The sequence below is a fragment of the Rhinopithecus bieti genome, unplaced genomic scaffold (genome assembly GCF_001698545.2).
Source record: "Rhinopithecus bieti isolate Rb0 unplaced genomic scaffold, ASM169854v2 scaffold_47691, whole genome shotgun sequence".
Taxonomy (NCBI): Eukaryota; Metazoa; Chordata; class Mammalia; order Primates; family Cercopithecidae; genus Rhinopithecus; species Rhinopithecus bieti.
Window position 1 is genome coordinate 328,910 of NW_016818870.1, and position 19,206 is coordinate 348,115.

General features: G+C 51.1%; 2 protein-coding genes across 6 annotated transcripts in view; one reads left to right on the forward strand and one right to left on the reverse strand.

Annotated features, from left to right (window-relative positions):
* Nucleotides 1–6,525, forward strand: part of CIMIP2B (ciliary microtubule inner protein 2B) — a 54,889-nt gene extending 48,364 nt beyond the window's left edge. The window contains exons 1-6 of one of the 4 annotated variants that reach the window (XM_017857776.1): nucleotides 2,718–4,592; nucleotides 4,972–5,195; nucleotides 5,281–5,489; nucleotides 5,677–5,728; nucleotides 5,802–5,999; nucleotides 6,274–6,525. In XM_017857776.1, coding sequence (XP_017713265.1) covers nucleotides 4,531–4,592; nucleotides 4,972–5,195; nucleotides 5,281–5,489; nucleotides 5,677–5,728; nucleotides 5,802–5,999; nucleotides 6,274–6,362 — 834 coding nt within the window. In that variant the 5' untranslated portion in view covers nucleotides 2,718–4,530 and the 3' untranslated portion in view covers nucleotides 6,363–6,525. Of the gene's footprint in view, nucleotides 1–2,717; nucleotides 4,593–4,971; nucleotides 5,196–5,280; nucleotides 5,490–5,676; nucleotides 5,729–5,801; nucleotides 6,000–6,273 lie in introns of those variants that run through there. The other 3 variants (XM_017857775.1, XM_017857774.1, XM_017857777.1) reach the window with 3 other exon arrangements.
* The window catches only part of RUSC2 (RUN and SH3 domain containing 2), a 74,640-nt gene continuing 61,894 nt past the window's right edge, over nucleotides 6,461–19,206 (reverse strand). For both annotated transcript variants that reach the window (XM_017857763.1, XM_017857764.1), the window contains exons 3-12: nucleotides 12,522–13,163; nucleotides 12,117–12,302; nucleotides 11,811–11,951; nucleotides 10,349–10,425; nucleotides 9,968–10,142; nucleotides 9,772–9,877; nucleotides 9,071–9,117; nucleotides 7,491–8,310; nucleotides 7,261–7,398; nucleotides 6,461–7,176 (exon numbers count right to left, since the gene is read on the reverse strand). In XM_017857763.1, coding sequence (XP_017713252.1) covers nucleotides 6,975–7,176; nucleotides 7,261–7,398; nucleotides 7,491–8,310; nucleotides 9,071–9,117; nucleotides 9,772–9,877; nucleotides 9,968–10,142; nucleotides 10,349–10,425; nucleotides 11,811–11,951; nucleotides 12,117–12,302; nucleotides 12,522–13,163 — 2,534 coding nt within the window. In that variant the 3' untranslated portion in view covers nucleotides 6,461–6,974. The remainder of the gene's footprint in view (nucleotides 7,177–7,260; nucleotides 7,399–7,490; nucleotides 8,311–9,070; nucleotides 9,118–9,771; nucleotides 9,878–9,967; nucleotides 10,143–10,348; nucleotides 10,426–11,810; nucleotides 11,952–12,116; nucleotides 12,303–12,521; nucleotides 13,164–19,206) is intronic.

The window sequence follows — 19,206 nt, forward strand, 5'->3', positions numbered from 1 at the left end:
AAAAAAAAAAAAAAAATACAAAAATTAGCTGGGTGTGGTGGCATGCACCTGTAGTCCCAGCTACTGTAGAGGCTGAGGTGGGAGGATCACTTGAGTCCAGGAAGTGAAGGTTGCAGTGAGCTGAGATCATGCCACTGCACTCCAGCTTCAGTGACAGAGTGAGACCCTATCTCAAGGAAGGAAGGAAGGAAGGGAGGGAGGGAGGGAGGGAAAGAAAGAAAAAGAAAGAAAGAGAAAGGAAAGGAAGAAAGAAAGAAAGGAAGGAAGGGGAAGGAAGAAAGAAAGGAAGGAAGGAAGGGGAAGGAAGAAAGAAAGGAAGGGAGAGAGAGAGAGAGAGAGAAGGAAAGGAAGGAAAGGAAAGGAGGAAGGAAGGAAGAAAGGAAAGGAAAGAAGGAGGGAAGGAAGGAAGAAAGAAAGAGGTAGAATAGAGACCAGGCCATTTCCTTTCCTTTGATCCCTCCAAATACCACAATTCCTTGTCATTTCTACTTGGATTCCCTCCACCACACCTCTTTGGACCTCAAAAGCACAGATTTCAATCGTCATAGTCTTTGGTTTGACACATTCTCATCATTAGTTCATACTTTATTATAATGTATGCATTATAAGTTTTTTTTTTTTTTGATACAGAGTCATGCTCTGTCACCCAGGCTGGAGTGCAGTGGTGTGATCTCGGCTCACTGCAACCTCTGTCTCCTGGTTCAAGTGATTCTCCTGCCTCGGCCCCCCAAGTAGCTGGGATTACAGGTGCATGCCACCACACCCAGTTAATTTTTGTATGTGTAGTAGAGATGGGGTTTTGCCATATTGGCCAGGCTGGTCTTGAATTCCTGACTTCAAGTCATCCACCCACCTCGGCCTCCCCAAGTGTTGGGATTACAGGCATGAGCCACCACACCCAGCCCATTATAAGAATTTTTTTTTTTTTTTTTTTTTTTTTGAGACGGAGTCTCGTTCTGTCGCCCAGGCTGGAGTGCAGTGGCCGGATCTCAGCTCACTGCAAGCTCCGCCTCCTGGGTTCACGCCATTCTCCTGCCTCAGCCTCCCCAGTAGCTGGGACTACAGGCACCCGCCACCTCGCCCGGCTAGTTTTTTGTATTTTTTAGTAGAGACGAGGTTTCACTGTGTTAGCCAGGATGCTCTCGATCTCCTGACCTTGTGATCCACCCATCTCGGCCTCCCAAAGTGCTGGGATTACAGGCTTGAGCCACCGTGCCCGGCCTAGAATTTTTGAAAACACCATCCCAAACAAAAACTGAAACTTTGACCGTAACGTACATCTAATTATGTGGTTCCCCCTTTCCCACCCCTTTTGTTTCTCACCATCTGAGGTGAGCATTTGAAACCCATGTTTATCGTTCCCTTGCTTTCCTTTCTATGCAGTTTTATGCTTCTGCATGTATTTTTTAAACTAAAAAAGGTTTTGTGTTGCATGTAATATTTTGGAGTTTATTCTTTTCAATTCTTGTTTCAATTTTGGTGGACTGTTGATTTCAGAAATTTTTTCAAAGGTCCTATGATTTTCTTTTTATTCATCTTTGCAGAGGGGATTTATGCTTGCCTAGGGTTGACATACAATCAAGTGATTGATTTGGGATCTGTGTGAAATTGTATAGCAATTCCTGGTCAGAATCAAAGGCAGAACAGAAAGCTGTAGGCTGCCATTGTGGGGACCCAGCAGGCTGTGTGGACGGAGTGGGGCGCTGTCCTGGTGTTCCTTAATGGACCTTCGTAATCTCCAGTTAAACATTTCTCTCCACTGCCACATCCAACACTGGCCACTGAGTGTGGCAGCTCCCATCAGAGCAAGTTGTGGTCGTGCCACTGTGATGCCTGTCCCTGGAAGGAGGCACAGAGGCAGCAAGCATTCCTGTGGTGCTCAGCTGGCCCTGTCACTCCTTTCTCAGATTAGAACACCCTTCAGGGATCTAGAAATACTCTTTATTCAGATGGCAGGCCATTCTACCAAGTGGATAGGGCTGTTTCTTCATAAGCCATAAACCTAAGACTAATCCTAATCTGTTTCCTAACTTGTGTTTTAACTCATACCCGGATTCTAACCACCATGGCCTTTTCTGCAGAATGTGTTCTAGTCCCTACATCCTAATGTATATTCCAGCTTCCATTCAAACCTTTTCCTTTTTCAATTTTATGAACTCTTTCCCCTGAACCTCTAATATCTGTGCTCCCAGCTCTTTTCCTTCCTCCCATTCCTGCCAGATGCTAACCATGAACTGCTATGTAGTTAGCGCTTACCGTAAGCTGGACACTGGGGTCATTGCTCATTATGTGCCCTCTCAGCTAGCTGAAATCCTACTCTATGAGATGGTAACATTAGTTTTTCCATTTTACAGAAGAGAAAACTGAGGCTCAATGAGATGAATTTGGACGAAGTCCATATCTCTGGTGAAGCTAGGATTTGATCTAGTGATGTTTTTTGTTTTGTTTTGAGATGGAGTCTCACTCTGTCACCCAGGCTGGAGTGCAGTGTGCGATCTCAGCTCACTGCAAGCTCCATCTCCTGGATTCATGTGATTCTTCTGCCTCAACCTCCTGAGTAGCTGGGACTACAGGTGCCCACCACCATGCCCGGCTAATTTCTGTATTTTAGTAGAGATGGGTTTTCACTATGTTGGCCACGCTGGTCTCGAACTCCTGACCTTGCGATCCTCCCACCTCAGCTTCCCAAAGTGCTGGGATTAAGGGTGTGAGCCACCGCGCCTGACTGTTTTGTTTTTTAAAGCTATGATGCCTTTGGCTCTAAGTGAAAGAAAACTTAAAGTGGCCTTAATAATGAAATTTACTATTTCACATAAAAAGGCTGGTTAATTCCATGGCTCTACATTACCCTCAGGACCCTGGCCTTTCTCCTCCACCATCCATCCTTGATGTGCCCAGGACTTAGTCTCCAGGTTAGCTTTCCATAAGGCTTCCACATGCCTGCCAGCATTCCAGCCTCACGTCCCCCAAAAGTCTAGGGGCAGGAATGGACATCGTTTTGTCTTGTGCATCTCTGTCTCTCTCACTTGCTCTAATTTGATGTGAACCTTTTCTTTAAGAACAAAGAAACTTTTCCCAGGACGCTGCCCTGCCCCAGCAGATTTCCCTTCATATTATCCAGAATGCCAGAAGCCCGTGCCTAAGCAGTCATGGAGGAAGGATCATGGGACCACACTTAGACTAATCCAGCTCATTCCTCCAGGCTGGCTCTCCAAGCCTCCCTGATGAAGTTTCTGTCTCAGAAGAAAGGAGATGGGGGTCAGGAATTAGGTATACGCTGTGATAGTGTCTGTCACAGAATCCCAAGTCTGGTTGTTAAGCTTGACACGCTGCTGCTATTCCGGGCTTGCCCCTCAGCTCCCACCCTCACTCTAAGTCCCCACAACTCTAAATGACACATTCTAAGGCTGTTCCTGGCAGAACAGTGAGGAACATGAAATGTGTGCCTTGGGGCCCAGTGCTTTTGTGCAGTTCCCCTGGGGTGTCAGTGCCGTCCTTGGGCAGCGCAGACGTGGTCACTGGCGGTGGAGAGGAGCAGAGCTCTGCCTCAAACGTGGGCCCTGAGCCCTCAGCCTGGCCCTGACCCAACCTCAGAATTGTTTTGTTTTGTTTGTTTTGTTTGAGGTGGGATCTGGCGGTATTGCCCAGTTTGGACTGAAACTCCTGGACCCACGTGATCCTCCCACTTCAGCCTCCTCAGTACCTGGGTGTGAGTGCAGCTGCATCCGGCCCAGAGTTGGGTTTTAATCATGTTTCCCCCTCCTCTGAGATCTCATCTTCCCGGTCTGTGCTTTTTCTTCTCTTAGAATCGGAATCTTTTTTTTTTTCTTTTTTAAACAAATTCTAACTTGCACCGTAGTCTTACCACCCACCCCTACAACAACTTTATCCTGTTTCCTTCCCTCAACCCCCCACAGCTTTTCTGGCTCCCATGGAGTGCACACTCGGCCACCGTGGCCGGAGCCTCGCAGAGCCTGGCTCATTTGTTGAATGGATGACTCTGATTATAGCAGGTATTCAGTAAGCCACTCTTGTTAAATTATTGAAAATAAACGATGTTACACTTTAGAGGTGACTAGGTTCCTTTTTTTCCCCCATCACCTATCCTCTTTCACCTCCTCTCTGGGCCCTGGCTTCCCTCAGAGACCCTCTTTCTCCAGGTCCCAGACTCACAAGGAGTGCAGTGTCCACATCTCATGCAGGCGCTCAGGAAGGAAGGAAGTCACTGAGACAGAGCTCAGTGGCCCAAATGGTTTCTGCTCCCTCACCTCACACCTCCCACCTCAGGGCTTCCTTCGGTTCGGGCCCTGCCCCATGAGGCAGGACCACCTTTGTCCTGGACAGACAGACCTGCTAGCCTCTGCTCTACAGTTCTGCTGGCCTTGGCCCTGGCTGTCCTCACACGAGTGCCCCCTCCCTTCTCTCCTCCCTTAGCCCCGCCTCCTTCCTCTAGCCCCATAGCCCTGGACACGGTACACACAGACCAGAGCCTTGGCTCAAAGGCAAACAAAAGGAACTGCCTGGCTCTTCATGGCTGTGGCCAGCACCTTCATACCAGGGCTCAACCCTCAGAACGCTCATTATATCCCGGGGTAAGACTCCCACCCAGAACTCCCCACTTGCTGCTGGGAGTAGGGGTATAAGGTGGAGGAATTAAGCTGCTTAGAGCCTGGGGCCAAGCGGACAGGTTGGTTCGGGAGGCTGAGGTCTCTATGGTGTTGGATGGAAAAGGAGAAGCAAGGGACTAGTGAGACCCCAGATCTGCCCCGAAGCTTTGTGTTGTTCTCTCCACGGGAACAGGGTAACAGCAGAAAGGAATGGTCGAAAGCCCAGGCAGAGAACTTAGAAATGCCTGCTCCAAATATATACACTGCTGAGTCCAGAAAGATCAGGGCTCCAGAGGTCTCTGCTTCTGCCTCTGGGGATGGCGGGGCAGGGCGATTCTGGTGAGTGGGTGAGTCTGTGCTGCAGGTACACTGGACACTGCCCACTAATTCGGTTCAGCATGGGCCAGACCTATGGGCAGGTGACTGGTCAGCTACTTCGAGACCCTCCTGGGCTAGCCTGGCCCCCTGTCCACCACACACTTCTGCCTCCCATTCAGCCTCCAAGATCTCCTGAGGTTCCCAGGGAGAGCCTACCTCTCAGGCATGGGCATGAAAGGCTCAGCTCCAGCATGATCCCTGGGTACACAGGTTTGTACACAGGTATGCACAGGTGTCCCTCCCAGGAACACATGTTCCAAACACTAATGAGTCTTTCTTGTCTCCGCATGCCCAGGTTTTGTACCCCGGGCACAGTTCATCTTTGCCAAGAACTGCAGCCAGGTCTGGGCCGAGGCTCTGAGTGACTTCACTCACTTGCATGGAAAGCAAGGGAGTGAAGAGCTTCCAAAGGAGGCCAAGGGAAGAAAGGACACAGAGAAGGACCAGGTACCAGAGCCAGAGGGGCAGCTGGAGGAGCAGCCAGCACTGGAGGTGGTGGAACAAGTGAGACCAAGAAGCTGGTGGGGAGTGCGGAGGGGTGGGAGTGGGGGCTTTACTGTGTGTCCGGGCAGCGGTGGGGATGGTGGGGGCAGCCATGAGTAGTGTGGCTGTGGGTTCAGGGGATGTGCGCTTGACTGTCAGCTCCGCCTCCCTGGGAGATTGTGTGAGAGCACAGGGGCTTCTCTCACAGGCTTCTACCTATTCCATGGATGACAGGGACCCTCGCAAGTTCTTCATGTCAGGTGAGAGCTGGGGGTTAGGATAAGAGGTGTGGGGAGGCCCCAGGATGCCTTGGCTCAGTGTCCCCATCCCCAGGCTTCACCGACTATGTGCCCCGCGCCCGCTTCTTCTTCGGCTCCAGCTTTCCTGTGCTCAGCAACCAGGCACTGCAGGAATTTGGGCAGAAGCACTCACCAGGCAGTGCCCAGAAGGACCCCAAATATCTCCCCCCACTTCCCAGGACATACCCTCAGAACCTGGGTCTTTTACCTAACTATGGGGGCTATGTGCCAGGTGAGAAGAGCCCTCAGGGAGGCTTTGGGGACTGGAATGTTTGTGTGGGTATGGGGGTGGGGTGGGGTGGTTTGTGGGGGTTGGAACTAATAGATATGGGAGGGCTCAGATCATGTGGTTCAGCTTTATCATTAGGCAGAAAAGGAAACTGAGGTAGCTACCCACAGTGAGGAGTTCAGATTTTAGAGGGTCGTTTGGAGGTCTAGCCAACTGGCTGAGAATTAATGGCTTTGCCATGCCACTGGCTACACATGACACTCTCTTGGCCACACAGGGTGTAAGTTCCAGTTTGGCCACACATTTGGCCATCTCACCCATGATGCTCTGGGCCTCAGCACCTTCCAGAAGCAGCTCTTGGCTTAGGCCCCTGGACATCAAGTTCCCTTCCCTTTTCATCCTATCCCAGCCATCCTTTTGGAAGCGAGAAAGGTGGGTGGGAGGAGCACAAAGAGAAAATGGTCTGGAGGCTGAGCACCTTTTTTATTAATAGGTATAATAAATAAATAAATAAATACATAAACAGACACCTGGGCTCCTCCTCCCTCTTCTGATGACCAGGCACTGGCCATAGCCTATTTACAGCTGGGGGGCTTTGGGATCTAGACCCAATACTGTTACCCATCCTCATCTCCACCTGGCCTAGGGAACCCTGTAGATGGCTTTCCAGGCCACTCGCCTCCAGGGGGACTTGCTTGTCTTCACCCATGGAAAGGTTGACCCAGACGGGCCAGGGAAATCCTGGCATCCCAGTGCTGCGTCCCGTCCCTCCTTTCCTGGGTGGAGGTCTGGACGAGGTCACTGGGGCAGTTAAGGGGGCGTAATTAATACTGAGCACAGGGAGCAGGTGCCAGCACAGGGATACGTGGCCCCAGCTCTCAGTCTACTCTGCAGCCAAGCCAATGGCTTGGGAAGGGCTCTCGGGCTCTGAGTCTAGGGGTTATGAGGGTCCCTGAGGCCACCAGCATGCACAGGGCCTCAGTTTTGGCTGCTTCCAGGGGTTGGACTTGGAGTTGGGGTCAATGTCACGTAGGCCAGGGGCACCAGGCCAGAGTCAGGGCCACGGCTGCAGCGCAGCCAGTCTCCTCCAGCTCGCCCCAGCACTCGTAGGATGTCTCCTTTGTGGAAGCTCAGCTGTCCAGGGCTGGTGGCCAGGTGGTGACACAGTGCCTGCACCTCACTGGGGAAACAGCACATGGAGGTCAGAGAAACCCCATCAAAAGCCAACTGCAGTCCCTCAGCCCTTCTATTTCCCCAGGCTCACCATGGAGGGCTGGAGGGCAGGGCTGGAGAGTGTGGCTCCTGCAGGCTCTCCTTGGGCTCTGGCTCCCGGCGGGCACCCACTGTCTGTGCCACTAGTTGGAACATGGACTTGTCCAGGCTCAGCCAGTCCGAGGGGAGCCTAGGGACAGCAGCTGGACTCAGGCTCTGCCCATGCCCTGGCTTACAGCAGGCTCCCTACTCCCTCCATCCCTACCATGGGCAGGCTCTCACCTGTTTGTGGGCCGGGCCTCCCGCTGGGCTTTTCGGGAGCCAAAGAGGTGTCCCCACTTGATGCCTCCAGGTGAAGGCTCTGAGGCCCCTTCCTCATTTTCTGCTGGTGGGGCAGCAGGCCCTTCCCTCTCCCGACTGCGCCTCAGCTCAGCCAGCACAGAGTCAGGGGGGCTCCCCATCCAGAAGGGCCAGCCCCTTTCCCGGCCCAGGGCCTCCTCAGAGGCAGGGCAGGCCTCAGCCCCCTCCACTACTCCCTCTCGGGGTGGTGGAGCCTGGGGAGGCCCCCCACCTCCTGCCCCTTTCTTTTTCTCGCTGCTGCTATTGCTGCTACCACGAGGGAACCTGGAACCCTCAGTGGAGCCATCAATGTAGACCTGGGAGCTCTGCATGAGCTGGTACCACCAGCCGGCCTGCCCACCTCGGGCCCACCTGCCACGCCCTGAGCCCCCAGCTGCCTCTGCCACCTCTTCTGTCTCTTCTTCCTCTTCCTCTTCTCCACCTTCTGAGGCACCCACACCCTTCACCCGCTCCCCCTGGGCTGCCCTGTCCATGTCTCCAGGGCCCTCCTGGCCCCGGGCCCGGGCCAGCTGCAGCGTGGAGTGGGCAGACAGCAGCAGGTCCTGGGACACCCGCAGCAGTTCCTTGTGCTGCCGCTGCTGCTGCCCACTTTGCAGCAGCCGGTGCTGGAATAGCAAGTCGAGGCTGAAGGGCAGCAGGGCCAGGGGCTGTAGCAGCAGCAGCAGCTCTTCAAAGAGGCCGGGACACACGGTATGAGCTGCACTCAGGAAGCCCCAGGGCTGGTAGTGGGTCTGGATGATGTCTAGGGGAAAAGAGAGAGGGACTGATCCACATAGAGAAGCAGAGCCTGGCCCAAGTGGGACTTTGAAAGACAGCCTGGGCAGAGCTGTGGCAGACAGCGGCGCAGGCTGTGCACCAGTCAACTTGCATGTACTAAGTGTAAACGCTGCCACCCACAGCTGTGCACTGTCTAAACCTTCCAACCCCAGGCGGTGGCCCTGAGTTTAGAGGAATGAGATGCTGGGATTCCTGGCCACCCTGACTCCCAGATTGCTGGAGTATCCTGCTGGCTCCAAGGTTTTTTGTTTTGTTTTTGAGACGGAGTCTCACTCTGTTGCCCAAGCTGGAGTGCAGTGGTGTGATCTTGGCTCACTGCAACCTCTGCCTCTCAGGTTCAAGCAATTCTTGTGCCTCAGCCTCCCGAGTAGCTGGGACTACAGGCATGTGCCACCACAGCCAGCTAATTTTTATATTTTTAGTAGAGATGGGGTTTGGGGTTTTACCATGTTGCCCAGGCTGGTCTTGAACTCTTGACCTCAGGAGATCCACCTGCCTCGGCCTCCCAAAGTGCTGGGATTACAAGTCTGAGCCACCATGCCTGGCCCAAGGTTTTAACTCGAGCAGAGGCTGGGGAAGGCCTTGGGTGGAAGTCTGAGGCTCTGAGGATGAATGCTTGTGTGGTCCCCCTCCCCACCTCCAGTAATGAAAAGAGCTCTTCCTTCCTCTTTTGTGCCTCTGAATTCTGACCCATTGAGTTTGACCTGCAGGGTTCTGGGCATTACCTTCGTGGTTATAGAGGTGATTAAACCAGAACTCCAGGGACCGGATGCTGTAGGGAGACAGGTGAAGACAGTTGAGTCTTGTGTGAATACAGCCAGATAAGGAGACAGATCCAGGGGGTCAGGCACAGGAAGAATAGGTGAACGCACCCTTCCATGGCACGATTCATTTCACCTAATTCCAGAGAGTCAGTGGGGATGTGTGGAGGGAGATGGACATGTGATTTACAAGCCAATTGCTTCCTCCTGGAGTGGAGTCAGCCTGCAGTAGACCTAAGAAATCAAGGTGGCTACTGTGTGAAAGTACAGGCAGCTCAGGGCCAAAGGAGATGGCCTGGGCCCATACCTGAGAAAGCATGTTACTAGGATGTAGGTCCCAAAGTGGACTTAGGGTCAAGCAGGATTTGGAAGTAGTGCTGGAATGGAGAGGATCAGGGTTTACAAGGTCCAGAGAAATTAAGAAACCCAACTAATTTCCAAATAAGTCAGATTACAGATTTGTAAAAGCAGCCCACGCTGGTGACCAGTGTCAGAGTCATGGGCACAGTGGGAAGGCAGTGACTTACTGAGAGGTCATAGCGGGCTGGGAGGACCCTCCAGATCCACCCTGTCTGTCCAGGGAGTTGGTTCCTTGGCACAGGCAGAGCCCGGGGGTGGGGGGCAGGGCAAGTTGTTTAGGGGATCTTGCCGCTCTGTGCACTCACTTGAGCAGGCCGAGGATGAAGGCGTTGAAGCGCATGGTATGACTGGTGAGCTCTGGGAATTGGCTGACTTTGTTGTAGAGGCCATGCAGGACCTTGGTGGATGGGCCTGGGAGGAAGCCAGGATTGCAGGTCACATGACCAATTTCTGGAACCCTAAATTCAGCCCCGGGTCCCCGTCTTGGCACCCAACACCTACCTAGCTGTGTGGAAGCCTCAACCACACTCCATGGCATGTTCTTACGCTGCCCGATGATGACGTCCAGTACAAAGGCCTTGAGCCCATCCTCCAGCACAGCGCGGACAGCAGGGCACAAGTACTTCAGAACCAGGTGGCCCACATTGGGGCTCACAGAACTGTTTCCCAGCTTTGCCTGTAGGTGTGGTAGGGAAGTGCAGTAAACTGCCTCAGGCCTGACCGTGGTCCTCTCGTAGCAGGCCCTCATGGTTCCCCTTTTGCCATCCCCATTCCTAAGTACCCAACCCTGGGCTCTAAATGCAAGACAGCAAGGGAAGGTGGTAGCGCAGGACAGGTGAGGGCGTGCAGGCAGAGCTCAGCTCTTCACATTTCCTTGCCTACCTTCACCCCGGGATCCCGGCTTGTGCCAAAATGGGCCACAATGAGGTCCACAGCGGTGTTAACAGCTTTTACCAGCCCTGCAAGGAAGAATGTGATGTGACAGGTCCCTGAGCAAGTCCTTAGCCAACTCAGCTGGGGCGGGAAAGGGCTACCACACTTACTCAGTCTCCACACCTGCATATAGGTCTCATCAGAACATTCAGGCCTGGCCCTTTTCTGGTTCTGCCCAGTTCTTAAGCTCTTTCTGTCTTTACTTCCCAGCCTGGAGCCACCTCAATGATGCCATTGTCAAGCTTCCCAATGTCCTCACCTCTCAGTCCTCTTATTCCAATCCTGGCTCAGGCCAACTATCAGTTTTCTCCACTCTGAGAAACCAGGCCACTGACCTGAAGAAAACCCAAGTCCCTCACACCAGTGCCAGACAAGGGTGATTCTTTGATACGTGCCTTGTCAGCACTCCCTGCCATACCCTCAAGTTGCCATGTGAAATCGACACCACTCCTCTCAAGCCCTTGGTTCTGCTTCAGAGAACAGAGGCCCCTAGTTATAAACTCTTTCAACTTCCCTCTGCCTCCAAAATTCGTAACAATCTCATATGTACACCCCTCACTCCCCTGCCCACTTGCATCCCCTTCACGTCCTGGAGGAAGGTGGCTGTTTCCCTTCTTGCCCGGGTTCTTTCTCCCTGAGCTCTGATTCTCCCCTTCTGCCTTCCCAGGGAACTTAAGCGCTCTTCACAGGCTCATCTTCAGCCCACAATTATGCTCAGTTCTCTCCATCTCCCTAAAAATGTTCTGAGAGTGGGTCTTGTCAGTCTTCATCTTACTAGATGTCACCAACATGCTTACCCAAGCTGCCGGGCCCTCTGGTACCTTCCCCTGCCCCTCCAAGAGCACTGAGGCATTTTTTGATGACATGGAAGCCTCCTCATGAGACTTTGCTTACTGCAGGAAGGGACTGGAGCCCGACTCCGAAAGCCTCTGATGAATGACCCTTGCTCAGTCATATGCACTCATGATACACAGCTTTCTCCTCCAGCCCTAGAGCCTGGAGATTTGTTTCTGTTTTTTTTTTTTTTTTTTGAAATGGAGTTTTCACTTCTGTTGCCCAGGCTGGAGAGCAATGGCGTGATCTTAGCTCACTGCAACCTCCACCTCCTGGGTTCAAATGATTCTCCTGCCTCAGCCTCCCGAGTAGCTGGGATTACAGGCGCCCACCACCACGCTGAGCAAATTTTCTTTGTATTTTTCGTAGAGATGGGGTTTCACCATGTTGGCCAGGCTGGTCTCGAACTCCTGACCTCATGATCCACCTGCCTTGGCCTCCCAAAGTGCTGTGATTACAGGCTTGAGCCACCAGGCCTGGCCAGCACTTAAGAGATTTAAGACTGGCTAGGTAGTAGGGCAAGTGTGAGGAGGTAGTGACAGCAGAGTCCCTGGCCTGAGCTGGGGGTTATATGCACCTTTTTTCTGAAGCAGGTCAATGGAAATGGCCTCTGAGCTGCCATCTGGGGACAGACAAAACTCAGCTGGAGGCTTCTCCGTCAAGGAAAAGGGGTCCTGGAAGTCAGGGCAGGTCAGCGGAAACGGCTTCACTGCTTGGCCTGGAAAGAAAAGTCAATCCTGAGCAACTCTTAGTGCAGGAGTTCCAGCCCAGTTCAGTGCCTTGTACTGTCTGAGACATGTTCCTTTGGGACTGACCCCTTCTCTAGCCCTTCCCAGCCATGGCAGAGCCTGCCCCGGGTATACTGGGGACCCTGCTCACACACCATTCAGCCGGCAGTTCAGATGGCTGGCAGCACTGAGGGAGCCAGGGAACTCAAAGATAGGGTTTCTTCGGGCCAGCCGAGCTTCTTGTGATCTTCGGTCTAGGATCCCTGACAAACCAGGTGGCCCTAGTGGGTTCTTCCTCCTGTATTCCCGCCACTTGAGGGCTTGAGGGGATAGGTGGTTGGCTGGAAGCAGACAGAGATCAGCAGAAAGACAAAAGTTGGCAGGAGAGAGTGAGACAGTTTCACACCCACCCAGCGGCCCGCACGAAACACTAGGTTATTATCTACAGATGCTGGCTGGGGAAGGATGCAGACATCCTAACCTCTGGCCCCAGGCGAGAGTGTAAGCAGCCACTCAAAGGGGAGGTGGTGGGTTGGGGAGGGAGATGCTGGAGCTCGTACCATTACTGGGCCTGGTGGCCATGCTGCCCTCACCACCTCCCCGGGCCAGGCTCTCTGCTCGGCTAAGGCCAGATCGCCAGGAGCCCAGAGGCGGCAAGCTTCCTGTTCCATGGAGCCGGTACTCAGTCAAGGTCAGTATCTTCTGATCCTCCTTTTGCGGCTGCTGGGAGGTGGCAGGCCGGACAGCAGGAGGACAGGAGTGGCTCCATGGGGGCAGGCTTTCTGTGGCTGTGGGCTGCTCTGGGGGAGGGGAGCACGAAGTGGAGGCAGAAGAGTCAGTGCTGGGCCCAAAGGGGCCAACACTCCGGATGGGGGAGTAGCTTCCCAGGGGCGATGGCCGAGAGGTCTCTGGCTCAGACCCAGCTTTCCTGGCACCTCTGCCAGTGGCTCGGGGAGTGGATGCCTGCGGCTCCCCTGAGGGAGCTGGGACTGAGACTTGAGCAGCAGGGGCAGCCAGTGGGGCAGGCTGCTGTGTACGGCTGCAGCCTGAGAGGCTGTAGAGCTGGGAAAGGCTGTGGAGGGCCCGGGCCTTAGCCAGCTGCTTGGGGAAGTGGTGCTGGAACACAAAGGGCTGGATGGGCAGCGTGGTTGGCCTCTGTTCCTTGCTGTAGCGAAGGACTGGTCGGCTCTCAGTGCCACCCCCTGTAGCAAAGGGATGGAGAAGAAATCAGTAGACAGACACTGAAACCCATATGAGAGAAAACCCAGAAGCGGAGAGGGGAGAGGGTCAGGGACCTGGCTGGCAGGAATTGAATGGGGTAGAAGTTTGTGGACTGGGACACTGCTCCCCTCTTTTGTAAAACGTTTCCTATTGTTTTTATGGTGCTGGACTGTCTTGTACCTCTCTGCTGTTCAGTCCCTCTTCATTTTCATGGCTCCAAAGGTGAGTGTATCTTAAGGCTCAACTCTTACATATCACCTTACGCCTTCTTTCTTACACAGTTTGAGTTCAGACTGCCACAGGATGACTCCCAAACCCACAGCTTTAGCCTGGACCTTCCTCTTGATCTCCAGATCATTCTGCTTTATAGTTCTGCTTTCATTTAAAATGTGCTACAGCAGCTCATCCATTACCTTTCTCGTTTTTTCCGATGACTTCCATTTCTGTCAATGGCAGAACCATTTTCTTTGTTTCTAAGTCTTGGAGTCACAGTCACACATTTTCAGTGATGAAAATGTTTCAGATGTTATTGATTTCAAGCTTTAGCTCATTATCCCATCTCCAATCATGCCAGCACATTTCATTCTTGAGCATATCTAACCATAGTAAGATATTTCTTTACTTGCAGCCTTCCTGTTATCCGTATCTACCCCTACTTCCCACTCTTTTCACGATCCTGGTATTGGAACCTCAGAGTCCACATTTGCTCCCCCTGAACGGAGGTATGTTCCCCAAGGCTGGCCTTCTCCTGTTCTTTCAGGCAGTCTTCAGGTCAATGTCCCTCAAAACATGGTGCTCAGAACTAAACACAAAACTCCAGGACACTGGAGTGGGACAGTGGATGGACTGTACTTCCAACAAAACACTGTAGATCTCCGAATAAACGCAAGATGGCACTATAAGCACGCACCCGGCCTAACACCCTGGTGAAAGCTCACCAGCAGGGGGGCTATCTCTGTGAGGCGGGAATTAGTTCTCTTACTTGACAGATTAGGAAATGTGAAATGTAGACAGATTAAAACACTTGCTCAAGGTCAAACAACTAGGAAGTGGCAGAGCTAGAATTCTGCCTAACTCAGAATCTGATTCGGAGCCACATTGTACTACATGTGAAATTGTATCAGGCCAGGTTTTCCTATCCCTCATCTTATTTACATCAAAGTATCAGAGGGGATGGGGACCACAATCCCATTAGGGAGGTGCTTCTGAATCACTCCCAGGGGACACTTTCAAGCTCCACCCTCCTGCTATCCCCAGTCAGTGCTTACACAAACTCTGCATTCTCCCTGGCTCACTGTGCTCCAGCCACATTTCCCTGTCCTTAAACATACCAGGTGCATGAACATCTTTGGGCCTTTTGCACCTGCTTTTCTTTCTGCCTGAGTCTTCTCAGCATTCAGGCATCAGCTCAAATACCACCCCCTCAATAAGACCTTCTCTGACTACCTCAGCCCCTCTGGCAAGTTGCTCTCTATCCCATTATCTTGTTTCATGTTCTTTTCAGCACTGTTGAACTTTCCAGCAATTAAAAGTTGTCCTTTTAGTGTGTTTATTGTCCATTACTATTCCTCAAGCTCCAGAAAAGTGGGATTTTATATTGTTCACTGCTGGATCCATAATGCCTGGAACAGAGGCTGGCACATAGTATGCAGTGAATAACGATCTGTTAAATGAGGGAATCTCCACACTCACTCTTGATTCAAGCCAATCTCACTACAACCAGAAGCTTCTTACATACACCAACTAGCTTCTGAGATACAAATTGTATCTTCCAGAATAAAGTCTAATTTTCTCAGCGAGCGAGGTGCCCACACCTGCTACAAGCTAGGCTGTTCTCCCCTCAGACTTCCACACCTGCCCCCACTGACCCTCCTCTTCCCAGTACATCCCTGTCATGAAGCACACTGCTTTTCCCATCGGGAATGTGTTCTTCCTTTCCGCCTATTTATCAGTTTTCAAGGCTGAGCTGGCTCTGGCTATCGGATTAGGTCATCCCAACCACAGCTTTCTTATACCCCCTATATAAAGTATGTCTGAATTAGACTGCTTATTCCTACCCTTTTAAAATTCCTCTCTGCTAAGTTCCCAGGATACAGTTTGAGGCAGAGGAGTAAGATCAGGTAAGAAGGGGGTCCCTGTGGGGAATGGGTCTTAGTTCTACCCTCAGGGAATACACAGAATAAGTTTTCTCACTTTTCTATGTGACATTCATTAAGAAAACCAGAGACAGAGACTGTATTCACCCGAGTCAGTTTTTCTCTAGGTCAAATAGCCCCAGTCCCCCGGTTCCTTCTTAAAATGTGGTGCCCAGAACTCAATGGAATACCACTGAGCACTCACTGGTTCGGAGGAGTGAGAGACTATCCACTCTTTCTTTCTGGAGTCTATGAATGAATCCACTCATCTTAACTTTTTGGAAGCTCTACCAACTGCTGACTCATTCTGAGTTTGCAATCAAATATCCCAAATCAACTCAAGTGCAGGTTACATATCAAACTTCACATTGGTCTCTGCTTTATTAGTTTTGTTCTTTCAAGATTCAGTAAGATCCCTTTAAATCTTGATTCTGCTGCTCAGTATCTCAAAAAGCCGTCTCAGCTGCCCCCCCCCTTTTTTTTTTTTTTTTTTACTTTTTTTTGAGACAGAGTCTCACTCTGTCACCCATGCTGGAGTGCAGTGGCGCGATCTTAGCTTACTGCAACCTCTGCCTCCCAGGTTCAAGTGATTCTTGTGCCTCAGCCTCCCAGGTAGCTGGGACTACAGGCGTGCACCACCATGCCTGGCTAATTTTTGTACTTTTAGTAGAGATGGGGTTTCTCCATGTTGGCCAGGCTGGTCTTGAACTCCTGGCCTCAAATGATTTGCCCACCTCGGCCTCCCAAAGTGCTGGGATTACAGGTGTGAGCCACCGCACCTGGCCTACTTTAATTTTTTTTAGAGACAGGATCTCACTTTTTGCCCAGGCTGGAATGCAGTGGTGCGATCATAGCTCACTGTGCCTCAAAATCCTGGGCTCAGGTGATCCTCCCGCCTCAGCCTCCTGAGTAGCTAGGACTACAGGTGTGTGCCACCACTCCCAGCTATTTTTAATTTTTTTTTCTGGTGACACAGGGTCTCACTATATTGCCCAGGCTGGTTTCAAACCCCTGGCTTCAAGTGATCCTCCTGCCTCAGCCTCCCAAAGTGCTGGGATTATAGGTGTGAGCCATCATGCCCAGCCGACCTTCTCAGCTTTCTATACTGTCATTCCTAGATTGGATCAACTGGTCCCTTCTTTTGTCATTCAAAGCTTGATGAATTGTCATTCGTTTTTGATTTAGAAAAAAGCTGTATAGAAAAAAGCTGTACAGAATCAAGAGAAGACTGGAGACTTATGGAACAGAGCAGCATCTTGATATGAAAAGTCTTAATCTGATAGAGAAAACACTTTTTAACGCCTCTCCTCACATCTCTGACCAGAATATTTCTTGCCCTCAGAACGCCAGTCATAGTGTCCCATGAGATGCACCCAGCAGACAGACACTGCACTCTAAGAAGGGAGTGGGTTCAAAGGACCCACTCGATCCTTGCTGTTTCTGATCCTGCCTCTTGCCTAGAGATCTCCCTCCTGTGCCCACCCCAAGGACAGCTCTTCAGCGTATGTTAGGAGCATGAAGTCTTCTGACAGACTGTGATCACCCCGACAGCACAAATACTATTTATGGCTTTTAAACATTTTCTTTTGCGAAGCCAACAGACCCAACCTAAGGCTACAGGACAGCTGTGAGCCTCTGCTATCCCTGCTTCACCTCGCTTTCCTTCTAAACCCTCTGAGATTTGGCTTCCACTCTCACTACTCCCAAATGTTGCCTTCAGGATTCTTCATTATCTTAGGTGATTTCTCTTTAGAACTCTTTTGGTTCAAACTCTTTTTTTAAAACTTTCTCCTCCTGTGGTTCCTATGACTTAACTCTCTCCTGGTTTTTCTTTTCGAGATGGACTTTCACTTTGTCACCCAGGCTGGAGTGCAGTGGCATAAAATCTTGGCTCACTGCAACCTCTGCCTCCCAGGTTCAAGCAATTCTGCCTCAGCCTCCCATGTGTAGCTGGAACTACAGGCACCTGCCACCACACCCAGCTGATTTTTGTATTTTTAGTAGAGATGGGGTTTCACCATGTTGGTCAGGCTGGTCTTGAACTCCTTACCTCAGGTGACCTGCCCACCTCAGCCTCCCAAAGGGCTGGGATTACAGGCATGAGCCACCATGCCTGACCTCTCTTGCTTTTTCTTCTATTGTCCTAATTCTTCTCAGTCTCTTTTAAGGCTGCTGCTCATCCCTTAAGTCACAGTATCCCCTTCTTCCCTTTATAACTCCACACATTCTCCCTGGATCCTCTCTCAGCCACAAGCATAGCTTCAGCTACCACTTTTGTTTTTTATTTTTGAGACAGAGTCTCACTCTGTTTCCCAGGCTGGAGTGCAGTGGCACGATCTAGGCTCACTGCAACCTCTGCCTCCTGGGTTCAAGTGATTCTCCTGCCTTGGTGTTCCACATAGCTGGGATTACAGGTGTGCACCACCACACCCAGCTAATTTTTGTATTTTTAGTAGAGATAGGGTTTCACCATGTTGGCCAGGCTGGTCTTGGACTCCTGAACTCAGGTGATCTGCCTGCATTGGCCTCCCAAAGGGCTGGGATTACAGGTGTGAGTCACCACGTCTAGCGAGTGCCAGCTACCACTTTTATTCCAATGACTTTCCAATCTACAGTGCTTTCTCCTGACTTCAGGGAAGACACCCCTTCCAGTCCATCTTCTACCCAAACAACCAGTGATCCAATTACTTTTTTTTGAGACGGAGTCTCGCTCTGTTGCCCAGGCTGGAGTGCAGTGGCGTGATCTCAGCTCACTGCAAGCTCCACCTCCCGGGTTTACGCCATTCTCCTGCCTCAGCCTTCCGAGTAGCTGGGACTACAGGTGCCCGCCACCTCGCCCAGCTATTTTTTTGTATTTTTTAGTAGAGACGGAGTTTCACCGTATTAGCTAGGATGGTCTCAATCTCCTGACCTTGTGATCCGCCCATCTCGGCCTCCCAAAGTGCTGGGATTACAGGCTTGAGCCACCGCGCCCAGGCACTTTTTTTTTTTTTTTTTTTTTTTTTTTTTAAAACAAGGCCTGAAGGAGCAAACAACCAGTGATCTTTCTAAAATGCAAATCAAAACATACAATTAAGCAGACAGAAAAACCAAACCAAACAAAAACAAATGCCAAAAGCCATTTCTCTGACTAAAATCTTTCAGTGGTTCCACCTGTTTTCCACTATGGCTACACCAAATTATATGCAGTTCCTAGAAAGGGTCAAGCTGTTCTGTGCCTTTGTGGTTTTGTACAGACTATCCTGTGAGCCTAGAACATTCTTCTTACAAGTCTTCACAAAGCCTAATCCTAATCATCTTTCTAGATTGGCCTTAAATGTAAACTGCATTAGCAGTTCCTCCGACATTTCAGTCTGATCTAGATACCCCTCTCACTGGCCAGCACGCAACACTGCCATCTCTGCATTTTAATGATCAACTACATTTTCTGTTTCCATCCTTAGCTGGAATCCTTGAAAACAGTCATCCCTCTCATCTCTCTGTCACCAGCACCCCTTAACACACTGGTATAAAATATTTATTTAAAATGTAACAAAATAAATAGGGAAAGAGCTGGCCTAGGGAGGCCACTGTGTTCCGGCCTGGGCGAAAGAGCAACACTCCGTCTCAAAAAGGAAAAAACCTGCCGCTCAGCGTGTGTGTTGTTGTTAGATTCCTAAATGTCCGAACCTGAGCTGATGTCTTATCCCTCTTCCGGGAAATCTCCTGTGATCACAGCCCCATCCATGGCCTCATCTTTCCCATCATCCAGGTTCAGAATCAGTTTTCTGAATCCTTCATTTCCCAATCAGCCTCTAAGTCCTGCTGATTTTATCTCCTCAGTGTATTTTTTCTTTTTCTTTTTTTTTTGAGACAGAGTCTCACTCTGTCTGCCCAGGCTGGAGTGCAG